At 44.4% G+C, this 16,046-nt stretch overlaps 1 protein-coding gene across 2 annotated transcripts in view; it reads right to left on the bottom strand.

The window, feature by feature from the left end:
* PDE1A (phosphodiesterase 1A) overlaps positions 1–16,046 on the bottom strand; it is a 595,639-nt gene that overhangs the window by 42,759 nt on the left and 536,834 nt on the right. For both annotated transcript variants that reach the window (XM_030209839.1, XM_030209840.1), the window contains 2 exons: positions 6,665–6,785; positions 2,227–2,414 (listed from right to left, as the gene is read on the bottom strand). In XM_030209839.1, coding sequence (XP_030065699.1) covers positions 2,227–2,414; positions 6,665–6,785 — 309 coding nt within the window. The remainder of the gene's footprint in view (positions 1–2,226; positions 2,415–6,664; positions 6,786–16,046) is intronic.

The raw sequence follows: 16,046 nt of genomic DNA, 5'->3' as shown, positions 1-16,046 counted from the left end.
AAGTGCATCACTTTGCATTTCTTCGCATTGAATTTTAATTGCCAAACTCATGCCTACCCAAATAGGCACGATAGACGATTCTATAAAGGAACTTAGGTTCCTCCTTTCTATTGTAGAATAGGTTCCCAATTATTCCCAATTCCCACTGTTAGAGAATTGCCCCAGTAGTGAATGATAACGCCTAAGCTGATGATGGGAAGGAGACAAATGAAAGATTATCAACCTAGAGAATTACTGGACAACATATAAAGTATTAAGGGATGGAAATAAGATGCAAGTCAATTATAATAGATAATAGGATATCCTTTGGTTCAAGCACTAAGAGAGAGAGAGGGAGAGAGAGAGAGAGAGAGAGAGAGAGAGAGACCATTCAGAAAAGAGGGACTAAGAGATCTCTTCAGAAATATTATATTCTTGGTCAATGATACGCTATTTCAAAATTGTACAAACACCCTCATTTGTTTTCTTTCCTTGTTTTTTAATCAGACCTTAAATTTTTCTTTAGGCCTTTTATAAGAACACTAGTAAAAGAGGCCCATTTCGGACAGAAATGAAACAGGCGCTAGCAAGGTTCCACGCCCCCCTACCTACCTCCCTCCCTCTGTCTCCAGCCCCGCTCCCTTCCTAGTTCCATGCCCCTCCCCTCCCAGTTCCAGCACCCCCTCCCCTCCCAGTTCCAGGACTCCTCCCCATCAAGTTCCACGCCCCCACTCCTCCGAGTTCCAGATCCCCGCGCCTCCCTCTCTCGCTCTCTCTCCCCTCCGAGTGCAAGCACGACCTGTCCTCCGGCAGCCCCTCGCCTTCCTAAGTGCCGGCAGTAATTGAAAAATTCTTACCTCGGGGTCCGGCGTCAGCAGTGAAGGCGCACGGCGCTTCAGACTGCCTTCCCATCTGTCTCAGCTCTGCTTCTGGTCCCGCCCTCATTTCCTGTTTCCAGAAGGGCGGGACCAGAGGCAGAGCTGAGACAGATGGGAAGGCAGTGTGAAGCGCTGCTTGCCTTCACTGCTGATGCCGGACTCCGAGGTAAGAATTTTTAAATTACAGCCGGCACGCGGGAAGGTGAGGGGCTGCAGAGGACAGGTCATGCTTGCACTCGGAGGGGAGAGAGCGAGAGAGAGGGAGGGAGGCACAGGGGCGTGGAACTCGGAGGGAGGGATGGGGCTGCAACTAAAGGGGAGGGGGCGTCCTGCAACTGGAAGGGGAGGGGTGTCTGTAACTCGAACGGGAGGAGAGGGAGGGAGGGAGGTAGGGGGGCATGGAACTCGGAGGGGAGGGGGCTGGAACTCGGAGGGAGGACAGGGGGGAGGGGGGCGATTCTCTACTCACCTCCAATGTTCTGTGGCTGGCTGGTGCTGGCTTCCTTTCCCTCTCATTGATCCACCCTCTGACGTCACTGCCAGGTTGGACCAATGGGAAGTGTGTTACGAACCCAGGCATCCAGACAGAGGTGCAAATTATTATATAGGATAACGTAAGCCATTATGAGTTAGACCATTGATCCCAGTAACCTGTCTACAATAGTGGTCAAAGTTACAAATATCCAGCAAAAAGTAGGTTTATGTCTTATAACTCGTTTCTGGAGATAAATGATGGCTTTCCCAAATCTTCCTGGCTAATAATTGTTTATGAACTATTCCTCCAGGAACTTGCCCAAACCTTTTTTTGAACCCAACCATGAGGGTCTTTTACTAAAGTGCACTAGTGTTTTTAACTTGTGCTAAAAATCATCTGGCACTAAATGCTGAGATGCCCCATGGACGTCGATTTTTAGTGCAAGCTAAAAACTGTAGCGCTCCTTAGTAAAAGACCTTCTGAATTTGTCTGACCTTGTTCACCATATTCTTTCTGTAAGTCATATCTATATCAGGTATTTTAAATCCACGTGATTTTAATTGTATTTCTTTAAATAATGATAACAGCCCTATGTAGTGAGTAAATAACAGTTACTAAGTTATATTGTATACTTTATTCATTGAGATACAGCGGTCTATTAGTATTTACTGACACATATGAACTGCTAGCGCTGAAAGGATATAAGAAAATTGAAACTCAGATTTTCAATTGTAATAAATCTTTCAGCAGATCTGTACCAGCAAACAGCAGACAACTGAATAAATTCAAGGTTACCTGAGATAAAATCAATTATTTTGATATTTATCATAACATGGTAATGGAAAAGCTACGGATCCGAGTTCTCCACATTTACCAAATGACCTGTTGTCATACCTTGTAAAGCCAGCTCTTTCCACCTCTCTTTGTTCTGCTGAATGACATCCATCAAATTGAACTTGAACCTCTTCAGATCTACAGATGCTAAAGAACATTCTGGAGCATTCCCTCCATCAAATGCAGAACTTCTAACACAGGACCTTCTGTGGGAATCGATTGCACTGCCTACTTCCATAGAACCTTGGCTAGGGAGGGAACAACAGTATATAATTAGGAACCAGTATGACCAAGTGAATCAGTATATGTAAGGGCAAGCAGAACAAGAAAAATCTGACTGGGCCATGAGAGCTAAAAAACATGACTGATACCAAATCACATTATAAAACACTTAAAAAATGAAGACCATAATTAATTATAGCAAATATTCATGCATATATAAATTATAATTGTTTTCCAGTCTTTGAATTATTAGTAGTTTTTTCATTGTTCTTATTGTATTTGTATTTTACTTTAACATTTTTAGCTTGCATTTTAGATTTGATTCTCTCTCTCTCACTTTCTGGGTTCCCACAGTATTTTGATGTTGCTTCACTTTCTTTTCATCTCGAGTCATGTGTGTTCTTTTCTTGCTTAGGTTCGTCTGGTGCAGCTATATTTCATTCTCTGTTACACTAACTTATTTCACTACTATCTGTCACAATATGCGCCCTCTCCCCAAGGAAAGTGTTGCACGGGGACAGAAATTTCACCCATCCCTGCCTGTCTCCACTAGAATCTATCCCATTCCCATCCTTACCCGCTAAGATCCATTCCATCCCCACCCATACCTGCAGGTAATTCCAGCACTAAGAATGCAAAAAATAAAGCGATGGAGAATTTATTTTTAGAGCAGATTCAATTCTTCTTAAAGGCTCAAACCATTTCAGGTTAATCTTTTGGCATTGACAACTTGACAAGACCGCTTACAGCAAACCTGTGTATATTGGACCTGCAGAAGGGCAAAGCCTTGATTTCAAAGCAGCAGTGGAGCCAGTGCTCCAATAGTCTCTCTTAGTATCTTCCAAGCCTCATTTTGGGGCTCCATAACCTTCTCTAGTGTATTCCAGTCCTCATTCAGGTGCTCCAATAGCTTTTTTCAGTGCGTTCTGAGTCTCATTCTGGTGTCACCAGAGATTTGGTGTTCCGTTCTGCAGGAAACCCATGGCAACTTCTTCCATCCCCATAGGAAACCTGCAGTGACCTCTCCCATCGCCGCAGGATTCCTGTGGACCCAGAAAGAATACCCTGTTCCTGTGCAGCTCTCCATCCCTAAGTCTTTCTCTGTTGCAACACTTTTCCTCTCATTCCACTTCCTCGTGCTCTCATACTCTTCTCTCATTTGACCTTAACTCACACTCCTCTCTCTCTCCCTATCCATTCATTAAGTTTCACATGCTTCCCTTTTTTCTATTCTCATTTCCGGACCCTTTTGTCTTCCTGTTGATATATAATCAAGGTACTGCAACAGTGTTTTCCAAGGTAAAGTCAAGCTCTGGGAACTGCAGTACTGCCATAGCGCTGTCCAAGGCCGCTGAAAGGGGGGCGGGGGGGGGGCAAGATTCCCCTGGGCCTGGCCTCCAAGGGGAGCCAGGCGCTGCTGCTGTCTCTTTCCTGCTCCTGATGGGACTCAGGTGACCACATCTTGACAGGAGCAGGAGAGAGAAAACTCTGGTACTGAGCCACTTTTAGGGGCTGGAGAGGAGCAGGCACAGGTTTTCGGGGCCTCTGGTTTGACTGGCGGTGGTTCCCAATCCCCTCCAGCAAAAGCCTTCCTCCAGTGCTGTTCTCCACTGCTTTGACTGCCCTGCGGCTGCTTTTCCCCTCATTTGGGATCCGGCTCCCCCCTAATTTTTATAGTTTGGCTACATGGCTGTCTGGGGGGGGGGAGGGGTGGCAGCGGCGGCCCTGCCCCTTGCCTGGCTCAGTATCTTGGTGGCCCTGGTTCCATCTCCTCTGTAGCAGCTCCTGGCTCTCAGAATTGCTTTCTCCTTGCATTTATTATCAGGACATGAAAAACTGTAATGATGCCAAAAATGCTTTCACTTCAGTCGGTTTCAACTTTAGGTTGAAGTAGACAGATGTTAACAAGAAGCTTTGTGTATCCTGAATAACTGTTTGTCTGAGCTACCTGTCTGGTTTAAGTGGATAGAATTAATATTAAATTTGGAGGCACTTTTTATATGTGTTTTTTTCAAAATCAAAGTATGCTATCAGTAAAACCAATACTGAACGGAATCTGTATCACTGAAAAAAGGTTGATAAAGAATTTAAGAGTTTGGATGTATAATAAATTGGAGTTCAGGGATCAAATTACTTCAGTAGTTCAGGCTTGCTTTGCTAATCTAAGATTAATCAGATAACTAAAATCTTAATTAGATCAAAAGTATTTGGCAGTCTTGATTCATGCCTTTGTTACATCCAGATTAAGTTATTGTAATGGACTTTTTAGATTATTGAAATCACATTAAAAGACTGCAGTTAGTACAAACCACAACAGCAAATCTGCTAACGAATAAGTCTTTTGATCATGAGAGATTTAAATTGGTTCTCCATCGATTTTTGAGTGCATTTTAAACTCTTATGTCTGGTGTCCTGCGCCTTAGTCTTACAAGGTCCAACATATTTTAAAAGGTTGTTGACATTTTATGTACCATCTAGATTGTTACATTTTGCTTGTATTTTTGGATAGATGAGTCCTAAACTGTGGGATGAAATTCCTACAGATTTGAGACAAATTCAATGCTATTCTTCTTTTAAGAAACATTTGAAGACCTGGTATTTTCAAAAATGTTTTGTCGTCCAATATTCAAAAGTATTTAACCAGCAGGGAATGGCAGCTGGCCAGTTAAATACAATCAAGCTGGCTATCCACAGATATTCAGTGGGAAATAACTGGCTATCTCCTGCAGAATATCACGGTCAGCCGCTAGCCCGGTCACCGGCTATGTCATATGACATAGCCAGTTACTGCTGATTTTCGCTGGCTGACCGTTAGGTTAGGTTTAGTGGCCAGACAGACCCATGTAAATAGCAGGTCTATCTTTGGCCACTAGAACCTAGCCAGTCAGCTGATAAATATCAGCTTAACTGGCTATGTTTGTGGCACCAAAAACCCCTCTGGAAATTCAGGGGCCCTTTTACAGAGCGACAGTAAGCTCAACATGGGCTTACCGTATGCTAATCTGGAACTACTGCCGGCCAAACATGGGCACTGGTGGTAGTTCCAGCCCTGGTGCATGCCATTTGCTGTGCTGTGGAAAATTGTTAGATATTTTCCAGTGCAGCGCTAACCTAGAAGTAATCGTGCAGCACCGCAGGCTACCCAGTTACCGCTGGGTTAGCGTGGGAGCCCTTAATGCCACATCAATGGGTGGTTTTGTACTCTCCCCCTCCCCCACCCCCACATAGTCATGCAGTAAGTGAAATCTTATCGCATGGCCATGCTGTTTTTATTGCCTTTTTACCCACAGAGGTAAAAAGGGTAGCAGTGTGTGGCAAAAGGGGCCCCTGCTGCTAGCGTAGGGCCCTTTTTACTGCAGCTTGGTAAAAGGACCCCTCGATGCTGGTGGCTGGCATTGAATTTCCGGGTTTGCTGGTGACAAAGGGTGTTAGTCGGTCTAACTCCCGCTGTCTCAACATCAGGGACCTGGTGCTTAAGAGTACTGGAGGTTTTATTTAGGGGGCGGCGAGAATGTGTAAGTAAAGTTTATTTACTGTAATTTGTATCTTTGTTTTTATTATTATTCGACCCAATATTTAAAGGATTTATGCTCCTAACTTTGAGAGTTATGCTCATAAATTGGCCTATTTGAAAATTTACTAGGACTCAGTGCACAAATTTTTACTCAAAATTTCACTAAACAGAAATTTAGGAGAATAAAAAGTAGGTGGTAATGGGGGAGGGGGTATTTAGAATAGGGGCAAACGTTAGGAGCTTAGCACTGCTTTTCAGCACTAGGACCCAGATTCTACATATGGCGACTAAAGTTGCGTGAACAAATTTGGCAGTGCGACCAAATTACGCATGCAACTTAATCATTTAACAAGTCAATCAGCGCCGATAATTGGCCAATAACAAGCAATTATCAGCACTAATTGGCACTAATTAGAATTTACACGTGCAACTTTCTAAACGGAGCATCTTTCAGAAAATTAATTCTGTATAACAAGCAATGTGGGCCTCATGGTTCCATATGAAAGCAAAACCCTTATTCTCCTACATGGATAAACTGGGGAGAGAGTAAGGTTACAAGTAGGTATTCAAATAGTTGCTGCCAAAAGCATTAATATAACAGTGCAACACGTGCATTAAATAAATCGGAAGCAGCAACTATATGATATTACCACTAGAGGGCAATGTTGACTAGTCATTGCTACTTTCTCAGCACCTTAATTAAACTTGCTGATAAAGAAATAAAACTGGAGGAAAAACAAACTTTGAGGGAAAATGACAAACCTGGACTGGCCAAATGCTGTATTTTCAGATTTTGTAGCTTCCTCTATAAGAGGAGTAACTATTTTCTCCATAGAGTCCGTTAGAAGAGAAAATGTGGGCTCTACTATAAAATCAATGAAGCCTGAAAAGCAGAAAATAGGAGTTCTTAGTTTCAGAAGACAAAGCACCTAATTTCATATAATATATCTACAAAACATTCTTGGAGGTGCAGAATGGTTGGAGTGGGCACAGGATTGACACTGATGTTCCAATGCTTACTAGCACATGTATGACAAATTTCACCTACCTTGGAGCAGGCTAACTTTCAGGGAAGCTATTTTATATAGGTATGTGGAGGGGCATTTTCGAACGGGGGCGCCCATTTCTAAGGGCGTCCCCGAGAAGGGGCGGGGCATCCCATATTATCGAAACAAGATGGACGTCCATCTTTCGTTTCGATAATACGGTCGGGGACGCCCAAATGTCAACATTTAGGTCGACCTAAGAGATGGTCGACCTTAGAGATGGATGACCTCGGCTTTCGCCGATAATGGAAACCGAGGACGCCCATCTCAAAAATGACCAAATGCAAGCCCTTTAGTCGTGGGAGGAACCATCATTCGTAGTGCACTGGTCCCACTCACATGCCAGGACACCAACCGGGCACCCTAGGGGGCACTGCAGTGGACTTCACAAATTGCTCGCAGGTGCATAGCTCCCTTATCTTTGGTGCTGAGCCCCCCAACCCCCCAACCCAAAACCCACTCCCCACAACTGTACACCACTAACATATCCCTAAGAGGTGAAGGGGGGGCACCTACATGTGGGTACAGTGGGTTTCGGAGGGCTCACATTTACCACCAAAAGTGTAACAGGTAGGGGGGAATGGGCCTGGGTCCGCCTGCCTGAAGTGCACTTCACCCACTAAAAACTGCTCCAGGGACCTGCATACTGCTGTGATGGAGCTGGGTATGACATTTGAGGCTGGAAGAGAGGCTGGAAAAATGTTTTTTAATTTATTTTTTGGGTGGGAGGGGGTTGGTGACCACTGGGGGAGTAAGGGGAGGTCATCCCCCATTCCCTCCGGTGGTCATCTGGTCAGTTTGGGCACCTTTTCGAGGTTTGGTCGTGAAAAAATTGGACCAAGTAAAGTCGGTCAAATGCTCATCAGGGACGCCCGTCTTTTTTCCATTATCGGCCGAGGACGCCCATCTCTTAAGCATGCCCCTGTCCCGCCTTCTGTAAATTGCCGACACGCCCCCGTAAACTTTGGTTGTCCCCACGACGGAAAGCAGTTGAGGATGTCCAAAATCGGCTTTCGATTATGCCGATTTGGGCAACCCTGAGAGAAGGACGTGCATGTCCCGATTTGTGTCAAAAGATGGGCGTCCTCTTTCGATTATGCCGCTGATAGGGCGCTTTTACTAAGCCACGTAAGCTTCTACGTGTGCCCACCATGTGCGTGGCTCTTGTTGTAATTTCATTTTTGATGCATGTCCGATATGCGCGTCTGAAAAATATTTTTTAGGCATTTGACGCGCGTAGGTCATTACCGCCTGGATTCTTTACTGCTAGGTCAATGGCTGGCGGTAAGGTCTCAGACCCAAAATGGACGCGTGACAATTATGATTTTGCCGCACATCCATTTTTGGCAAAAAAAGGCCTTTTTTACATGCATGCTAAAAAATGGGTCGGCGCGCACCCAAAACCCTTGCCTACACTACCGCAAGCCATTTTTCAGCGCGCCTTTGTAAAAGGACCCCATAAGTACATAGTAGCCTTTTTATTAAAGGGTTGGTGCGTGGCAACAGGCTTGCCGCTCATCAATCCGGAACTATTGCCGAGCTACCTCAAGAGCCTGGCGATATTTGCCCCCCACCAGCGTGTGCCATTTCCAGCACCACAAAAATATTTTATGTCATTACCGCTGGATTAGCGCAGGAGACCTTACTGCCATCTCAATGGGTGGCGGTAAGTGCTCCCCTCCGAAATGGCCACGCAACAAATGGTTCACTTACCGCAAAACCATTTCTTTTACGAAAAAAAAGACAACCTTTTACCCACTGTGGTAAAAGGGGGCCTCAGCGCACGTCAAAAACACGTGCTGACACAAGCGCAGGCCCCCTTTTACCGCAGCTTAGTAAAAGGACCCCATTGTTTGCAAAATAAAATAGAAGCAACATATGCCCCAAGTGCTTTTTCTGCCTGCTTGCCCTGTTACAAAATTATCCTTATGGTTATTTTCAACATATGCATCACTTTCCATTTGTCCACATTAAATTTCATCCGCAATTTAGATGATCTGTCCCCTGGTCAAACAAAGTCCTTCTTCAGCTTCTCACAATCTGCTTGTGTTGTAATAACTGTCGGGCCTTTGTACTAAAGCTTAAGGGTGCCAACGGTTGGACATTAGTGCATGCGAAATGCTGCATGTCCTTTTTTATACCTATGAGCCAAGTGGCACTTAGCACAGGCTAAAAAGATGTCCTCAATGAGCAGATGACCACTGAAGGGATGGAAGTATGATCCCCTCTTACTCCCCCAGTGGTCACTGACACCCTCCCCCCACTCCCAAAGATGTGAAAGAAACCGTACATACCAGCCTCTATGACAGCGTCAAATGTTATGGTCAGTCCCATTAGGGCAGCAAACAGGTCCCTGGAGTAACATGCTGGTCAGTGCAGTGCACTATAGAGAAGGGGACCCAGGTCCATATCCCATTCTAACTGTTACACTTGTGGTGGAAAGTATGAGCCCTCCAAACCCCACCAAAAACCTACTGTACCCACATATAGGTGACTCCTGCAGTCATAAGGACTATTGCAGTGGAGTACAGTTGGTTTTTGGAGGGGTTTGGAGGGTTTGCCATATAATATAAGGGGGTAATGGTGAAATGTGTACCTGGGACTTTTTTATGTGAAGCCTACTGCAGTGTCCCCTAAAGTGCCACACTGCTCTGGGATGTCTGTGTGGCAAGTCTACTAAGAGTGCTGCCCTCCCCCCCCCCCCCCCCCCCCCCCCCCCCCCCAAGTCCCAATGGGTTGTTTTTGTGCATTTTTCTCTTGGACACTTGTTTTTTTGTTTGTTTGTTTTTTTAAATGGCCACATGGTCACAAAAGAAAAATGTGCTGAGCACAAAACATCTAAAAACATCTAGGAAATGGCCATTTTCGAAACAAAAAAGTAGACATTTTTCTGGTTCGAAAATCGCTATGTTCGCCACTTGAGTTTTGGACATTTTCAGCAAAATGTCCAAAATCAAATATGCCCTTTTTAGTGTACGCTAACAGAATTAGCATGCGCTAAATGCTAAGAATCCCACAAACACAAAATGGGCTTCTTAGCATTTAGTGTGCTCTAATTCCATTAACGCACACTAAGCTTTAGTAAAAGGGTCCCTGAATTATTTTGTCTCATCTGCAAATTGGATCGCCTCACTGTGTTTCCTATCTTCTAGTCAATTACCAGGCTACAGTAGGACTTTGCCTCCTATCCTATTACTTTTTATTTTCCTGAACCACTTCTCATGAAGGACATTATGAAAATTGTTTTCTGAAATTGCAGATATGCTGTATTGACCAGCTCACCCTTATCCATTTGCTTATCTACATCTTTTCAAAAAAAATCCTATTGATTGGTCAGGCTGAACGTCCTTTTGCTAAATCCATGTTGGTTCATCCCCATTAATCTATATCTATCCATAAGACCAGTAGTTCTGCTTTAAGAATAGTGCAGGGGCGGACTGAGAGTAATCTGGACTCTCGGGCAATGAGGACAATTGGGCCCCCCCTCTGGTCCTGCAGCCCCCTCCTCCGATCCTGCTGCCTCCCTCTCCCCTGCCACTGACCTTTTCCTTTGGTCCTGCAGCTAAATTGGCCATCTGCCGCAGCCTGCGCTTGTGGAAAAAGGAAGTGACGTCGGAAGAGGGAAGGCCGTGACAGACGAAAGTTCCAGCATCAGCAGCAGATGGCCAATTTAGCTTCTGTTGCCATCGCCTGCGAAGGAAGGGGGGGGGGAGTTGGGGACAGGAGCGCAGGAGGAGAAGGAGACGGGGCATCCTGGTTCCGTTTCTGGAGAGAGAAGGACGTTGCACTTTGGGCACGTGGGAGGGAAACACTAGCTCCCCCCTCCCACAGCCCTGGGCCCTCAGGCACTGCTTAGTTGCCCATATAGTCAGTCCACCCCTGGAATAGTGTCTACCTTTTTGCCTGGCACAGACATCAGGCTCACTGGTTTGTAGTACAGAGGATCACCCCTGGAACCCTTTTTAAAAATTTGTATTACATTGGCCTATAAGTCAACAGTTAACCTTGAAAGAGCAAAGTAAATGAAAGGCTCATAAAAAAGAAAAAAATGCCATAGCATTCTGTCTGGATCCTGCATGTTCATTCTTTCAAAATGCTGTTTATTAATGTGTAGATGTTAAGAGGTCCCCCCCCCCCCCAAGTGCGTGGGAGTAGTCAGTCAAGTGAGAGATGAAAACAGACATATCTCTCAGAGAAAGCTTCAGCCCAGCTTTGAGCCAGCACTGTTGAATAATGTTTCTAACATGTTAAAGTGCTCCTCAAGGTGTGCAGTAGCACAACGTGAGATAAACACATTACCCTCTACTTTGCATTGCTGATTTGAGACATAAATGAAATACAATGTAGAATTCTATCAGTTTTGACAATAACACGGAAGCTAATGTATATCAGGCTGTATAACTTGTGTTGTAAGTGTGCGCATATGTTACACTGATTCTCTAAGTGAACATTTATGCATACTTCCCCTTATCCACACATATTTACTAGGGAAGGGCTGTCATCTGCAACACCGTGGGAAATGTTGTTGCATGTCATTAATAAATGAAAGCCAGCAGAAAAAAAACACATTTTGTATTTTTCGTTCACTGATAATAGTGTGCACACTCTATCCTGATAGTGTACACATGCACGGTCCATAGTGCATCCTTTTCGAAACTAGTGCACGCTCTTTGCAAAGAAGGAGCACTATTTTTTTATGAGAGTGCACACTCTTAATGATATTGCTCCAAAACAAAAATGAAGGCTAAAAAAAATAAAAGTCAAAGCCAAGAAGCTGGGGTGGACCAAGAAGTCTCATCAGCCAAGGATTGATTGTAGTCACTTTATTTGCACAAAATACAAGTATGTGACCCGACACGGGACCGTGTTTCAACAGTTCTACCATCTGCCTCAGGGGTCAAAATACCACATGCAATTGTTCTATATGTGGGGGTTTCAGTATCCTGACCTATTGGTTACTGTTTAAAAAATTTTTTTTTAATAATTTTAAAAAATGCTGCAAACACACAGGAAATGAAACAAAATGAACATTTTTGGGCTACCTATCCCTAATATTTACATCTGCTGTTTAATGCACACTAATTTCTCTCTGGCTGATATTCAAAGTGATTTAACCAGCAGGAAATAGCTTGTTTGCGGCTATGCCGTGTGGGAAACAGACATGACTTGCATTCCTGCGGTGAGAACAAAAGAAGCGCAGACAGCCTCCAGGAACAAAACTGACTCACTACCCACCAAAATATAACATGAGGAACATTTCCCGGTCATCCTGCATCTCTTGATTAGAATCAGAGACACCTGACAAAAAGCACACTTAACTACAGATAAGCATCGTGTGCCACAGCAAGAAAAGTTTTTAATTGCTTCAGCTGGCACCACCATTAATACAGCTGTAAGGATAGACAAGAGTCACAAGAGGCCCCCAGGAAACTAGGTTAGCACCCTGAAGGAAATGGCTGTAGCCAGAGAGAAAGGCACAAACCCTGCTCTACTCATGTTCTCCCTCCCACACAGGTTTTACTTGACTAGCAGACATAGATTTTTTTTTTCAGCAGCACACAACTAGTAGGTAGCTCAGGAGGAGAGATGACCAGAGTAGGGGTAGGGGAAGAGGAGAATCCCAGAACACCAGGCATCTCTACATGAAGCAATGAGAACTGTTCAGAACTCCTAAGCTCAACTGGAGACTGGCCACAGACCGGACCAAGAGAGATCCTCAAGCCAAACCCAACTGGAGCTACACAGCAACTATCCACCACCTGCTGGAGATAGAAAAATACTGGATTGTGAGAGCTGCGTAATGTCCTTATGAGCTCAGCACAATTCTGTATTTTCTATCTCCACCTGCTGGTTGGTGGTCATAACTCACTCATTAAGGCTGATCTGGTAGTGATGAAAAAGAAGTGCCAACTAAGACACCACTTACACATGCAAGGCACATGTAATTCTATTCCCTATATTTATAAACCCACTATTATCCCTCTGGATAATAACAAATAATAACATTTGATATCAAACTTAAGATTTCTCAAATAATTCAGTTTTCAGAACCTTCCTGAATGATGCATAATCCATAATTGCACATAGTTGTAAAGAAAGCGAATTTCATATTTTAGCTGATAGATAAATGAACTATCAAAACAGTGTTTAAGTCGAGTCTTACTAACTGCAGAAAGAGCCAAGTTTAATGCATAATATTTATGTGTAGACCATAATGGATTAGGAAAAGAGATCAGAAAGACATGATCCGCTGGGCAACAACCGTATAAAATCTTATGGACCATGCAAATCAGCTTATAATGAACTCTTGTGTTCATCAATAACCAATGCAACTCCCTAAGCAGTGGTGTTATATGATCATACTTTTTTTTTAAACAAACATCAGTCTAGCTGCACAGGTTTGTAACATTTGAAGCCATAACTATGCATGTGCATAGTTATGGAATTGTCTTTAGAATCTATATAAGCCTCTATCTGTAACTCATCAGAATATAAGCATCCTCCCTCTGTGTCCTTATCCCTCACCTGGTGTCCAACAACTTTTCTCTGTGTCCCTGTCCCTCCCCTTGTCCAGGTTCTTCCCTTTTTCCTTCCTCCTGCATCTCCCAACCCGTGGGCCAGCAACTCTCTCTCCATTCCTCTATTGGTCTCTCCTCCTCTCTCTGGTCTAGTCCAGCCCATCTTTCTTTCTCTCTCTATTCCCCAGGCTTCCCCTTGCCCTCCCCCCCTGTCCAGCCCCCTCTCTCTATCCCCTCTTCATTTCTCCAGGTTTGTCTCTCTCTTCCCTCTGTTTCTCCCTGTCCAGGTCCAGCACCTCTTCCCATCTTTTCCCCTTCCCTCAGGATCTCTCTCTCTCTCTCTCTTTCATCTGCTTCTATTCCTCTTAATTCCGGGTCTCTCTCTCTCCTCTGCTTTGTCCCTCTTTCTCACAGCATCTCTCCACCATTTCTGCTATCCCCACCCCCTGCATGGGCTGGCATCTATCCAGCACTGCTTCCCCTCCTATGATCATCAGACGTGTGGTAGGCCATGGCAGAGGCAGCTGTGTTGCAGCCCGCCTCTCTAATACAACTTCCTGTAGACGAGCCACAGCACAGGAAAGGTTTCAGTGAGGCCAACCGGTAGGCAACCTATTTTCACAGCTGCCTCTGATGGGAACCGCTGCATATCTGGGGATTGCAGAATGGGTAGTGCTGGAGAGGCATTGGACCTGCACAAGGGGGAGGTACAGAGGAAGAGAGGGATGCTGGACTCATGTGGGGAGTGGGTAGAGGAATGGAGGGTCCGGAAGCTGGATTTGGAGGGTTCAGTTCCAGGTGGCCCCACCCACTGAGCAATCCTGGGCATTTTGCTGGTAGCTACACCTCTAGTTTTGAATCATAATAGCCGGGGGGGGGGGGGGGGGGGGGGCAAGGAACAAACTGAAAAAAATAGGCACAATAATAGATTCTTGTGGCACTCCACATTTCAAGTGAACCTGATAGTACAAAGTGTCACAAAATGTACAAAACTAATCCATTTGGAGACATTGAAATTTAGCCTGCCCGAAATCTAGATTGTCTTGAGTGCAAGGCATTTGCCTTTTCTGTATGTGCACGAGTTTAGGCACATATAATCCTTGAAATTTTACAAAACAATTTTTTCACATGTAAAACACATTGTTTTACCATGGAAATCCCTTTTAAAATAGCACCTTAAATTCCCAGTTACCTGGAGGTAAGCAGAGCTGTTTTACCCTACTGACTGAAGCCTGAAAATCTGAGCACTGTATGTTTTGGAGGAAGAGACATTACAGGGCACAGGAGCACTAGTATTACCAGTGAAAACATCACAGTTACAATGCGGCTGCAACAATTTATATCTCTTTCAGGCTCATTTTCGAAAGAGAAGGACGCCCATCTTTCGACACAAATCGGAAGATGGGTGTCCTTCTCACAGGGTCGCCCAAATCGGTATAATCGAAAGCCGATTTTAGGCGTCCCCAACTGCTTTCCGTTGTGGGGATGACCAGAGTTCATGGGGGCATGTCGGCGGCGTAGCGAAGGCGGGACTTGGGCGTGCCTAACACATGGATGTCCTCGACCCATAATGGAAAAAAAGGGCATCCCTGATGAGCACTTGGACGACTTTACCTGGTTCTGTTTTTCCTACGACCAAGGCACAAAAAGGTGCCAAAACTGACCAGATGACCACTGGAGAGAATCGGGATGACCTCCCCTTACACCCTATGTTTTCAAAAATACTCTCTCATATATTTAGCTGAAGTACTTAGACCAGCTTCAGAACAACTTGTGGAGTACAAAAAATTTTGAAATGGAAAACGCTTCGGTGCCCTCACCTCCACCAGTTCCAAAAAGCTTAGAAGGTGAAAAGGATTTTAACAAGGGTAAACACTTATCATAGGCATAAAAAAACCTTTCAAAAGAATTGTTTGAAACTCAACTTCTATACAATTTCTGGATCTGCAAACTTAAACGTGACAAAAGGAAGAAAAGTCTAGTGACAACTTTCAAAAGGCAGAAATTGGATTAAAGGCCAAACGCTAATTTTCCTATTAGCACATGGCCATTATTATGTGAGCGCCTACCCCCATCTATTTTGTAGGTCATAAGGGCATATGGGCTAACCACGTGCTAATCGGTTAGAATGCGGTGATGTAGCTGAGCTAACCTATTAGCACAGTGCACGCTCACTCTCCACCACCTGACCTAGCGCTAAAAATTAAAATCTTTTTTTTAGTGTATGGGAAGCGCGTACAGATGCCAAAATTACCATGGGTGCCTGAGCGCATTTTGCGGTAAGGCACTTTAAGCTGTGGTAAGCATGCATTAGTGCTTACCACAGCTTAGTAAAAGGACCTCATAGTTTTTGCTTGGAAAACTGCCCCCCCCCCCTCCAGGTGCAACTCTGTGCAAGTACTTATTGTGAGCAATGATCAAGAAGCAACACATTTGTACATTTTTTCTCGATTATCAGGGCACATCCCAAGGGAGAATAATACCCATGGGATTTGCTGAAATGGAAAGTTTATTTAAACCTTTGATACAATACTACATGGTACAAACAGGAACCATTTAACACTGTACATTAAAACTGAA

Source organism: Microcaecilia unicolor, chromosome 7 (assembly GCF_901765095.1).
Source record: "Microcaecilia unicolor chromosome 7, aMicUni1.1, whole genome shotgun sequence".
In the NCBI taxonomy this organism is placed as follows: domain Eukaryota; kingdom Metazoa; phylum Chordata; class Amphibia; order Gymnophiona; family Siphonopidae; genus Microcaecilia; species Microcaecilia unicolor.
This window is presented reverse-complemented; position numbering and strand designations above follow the sequence as displayed.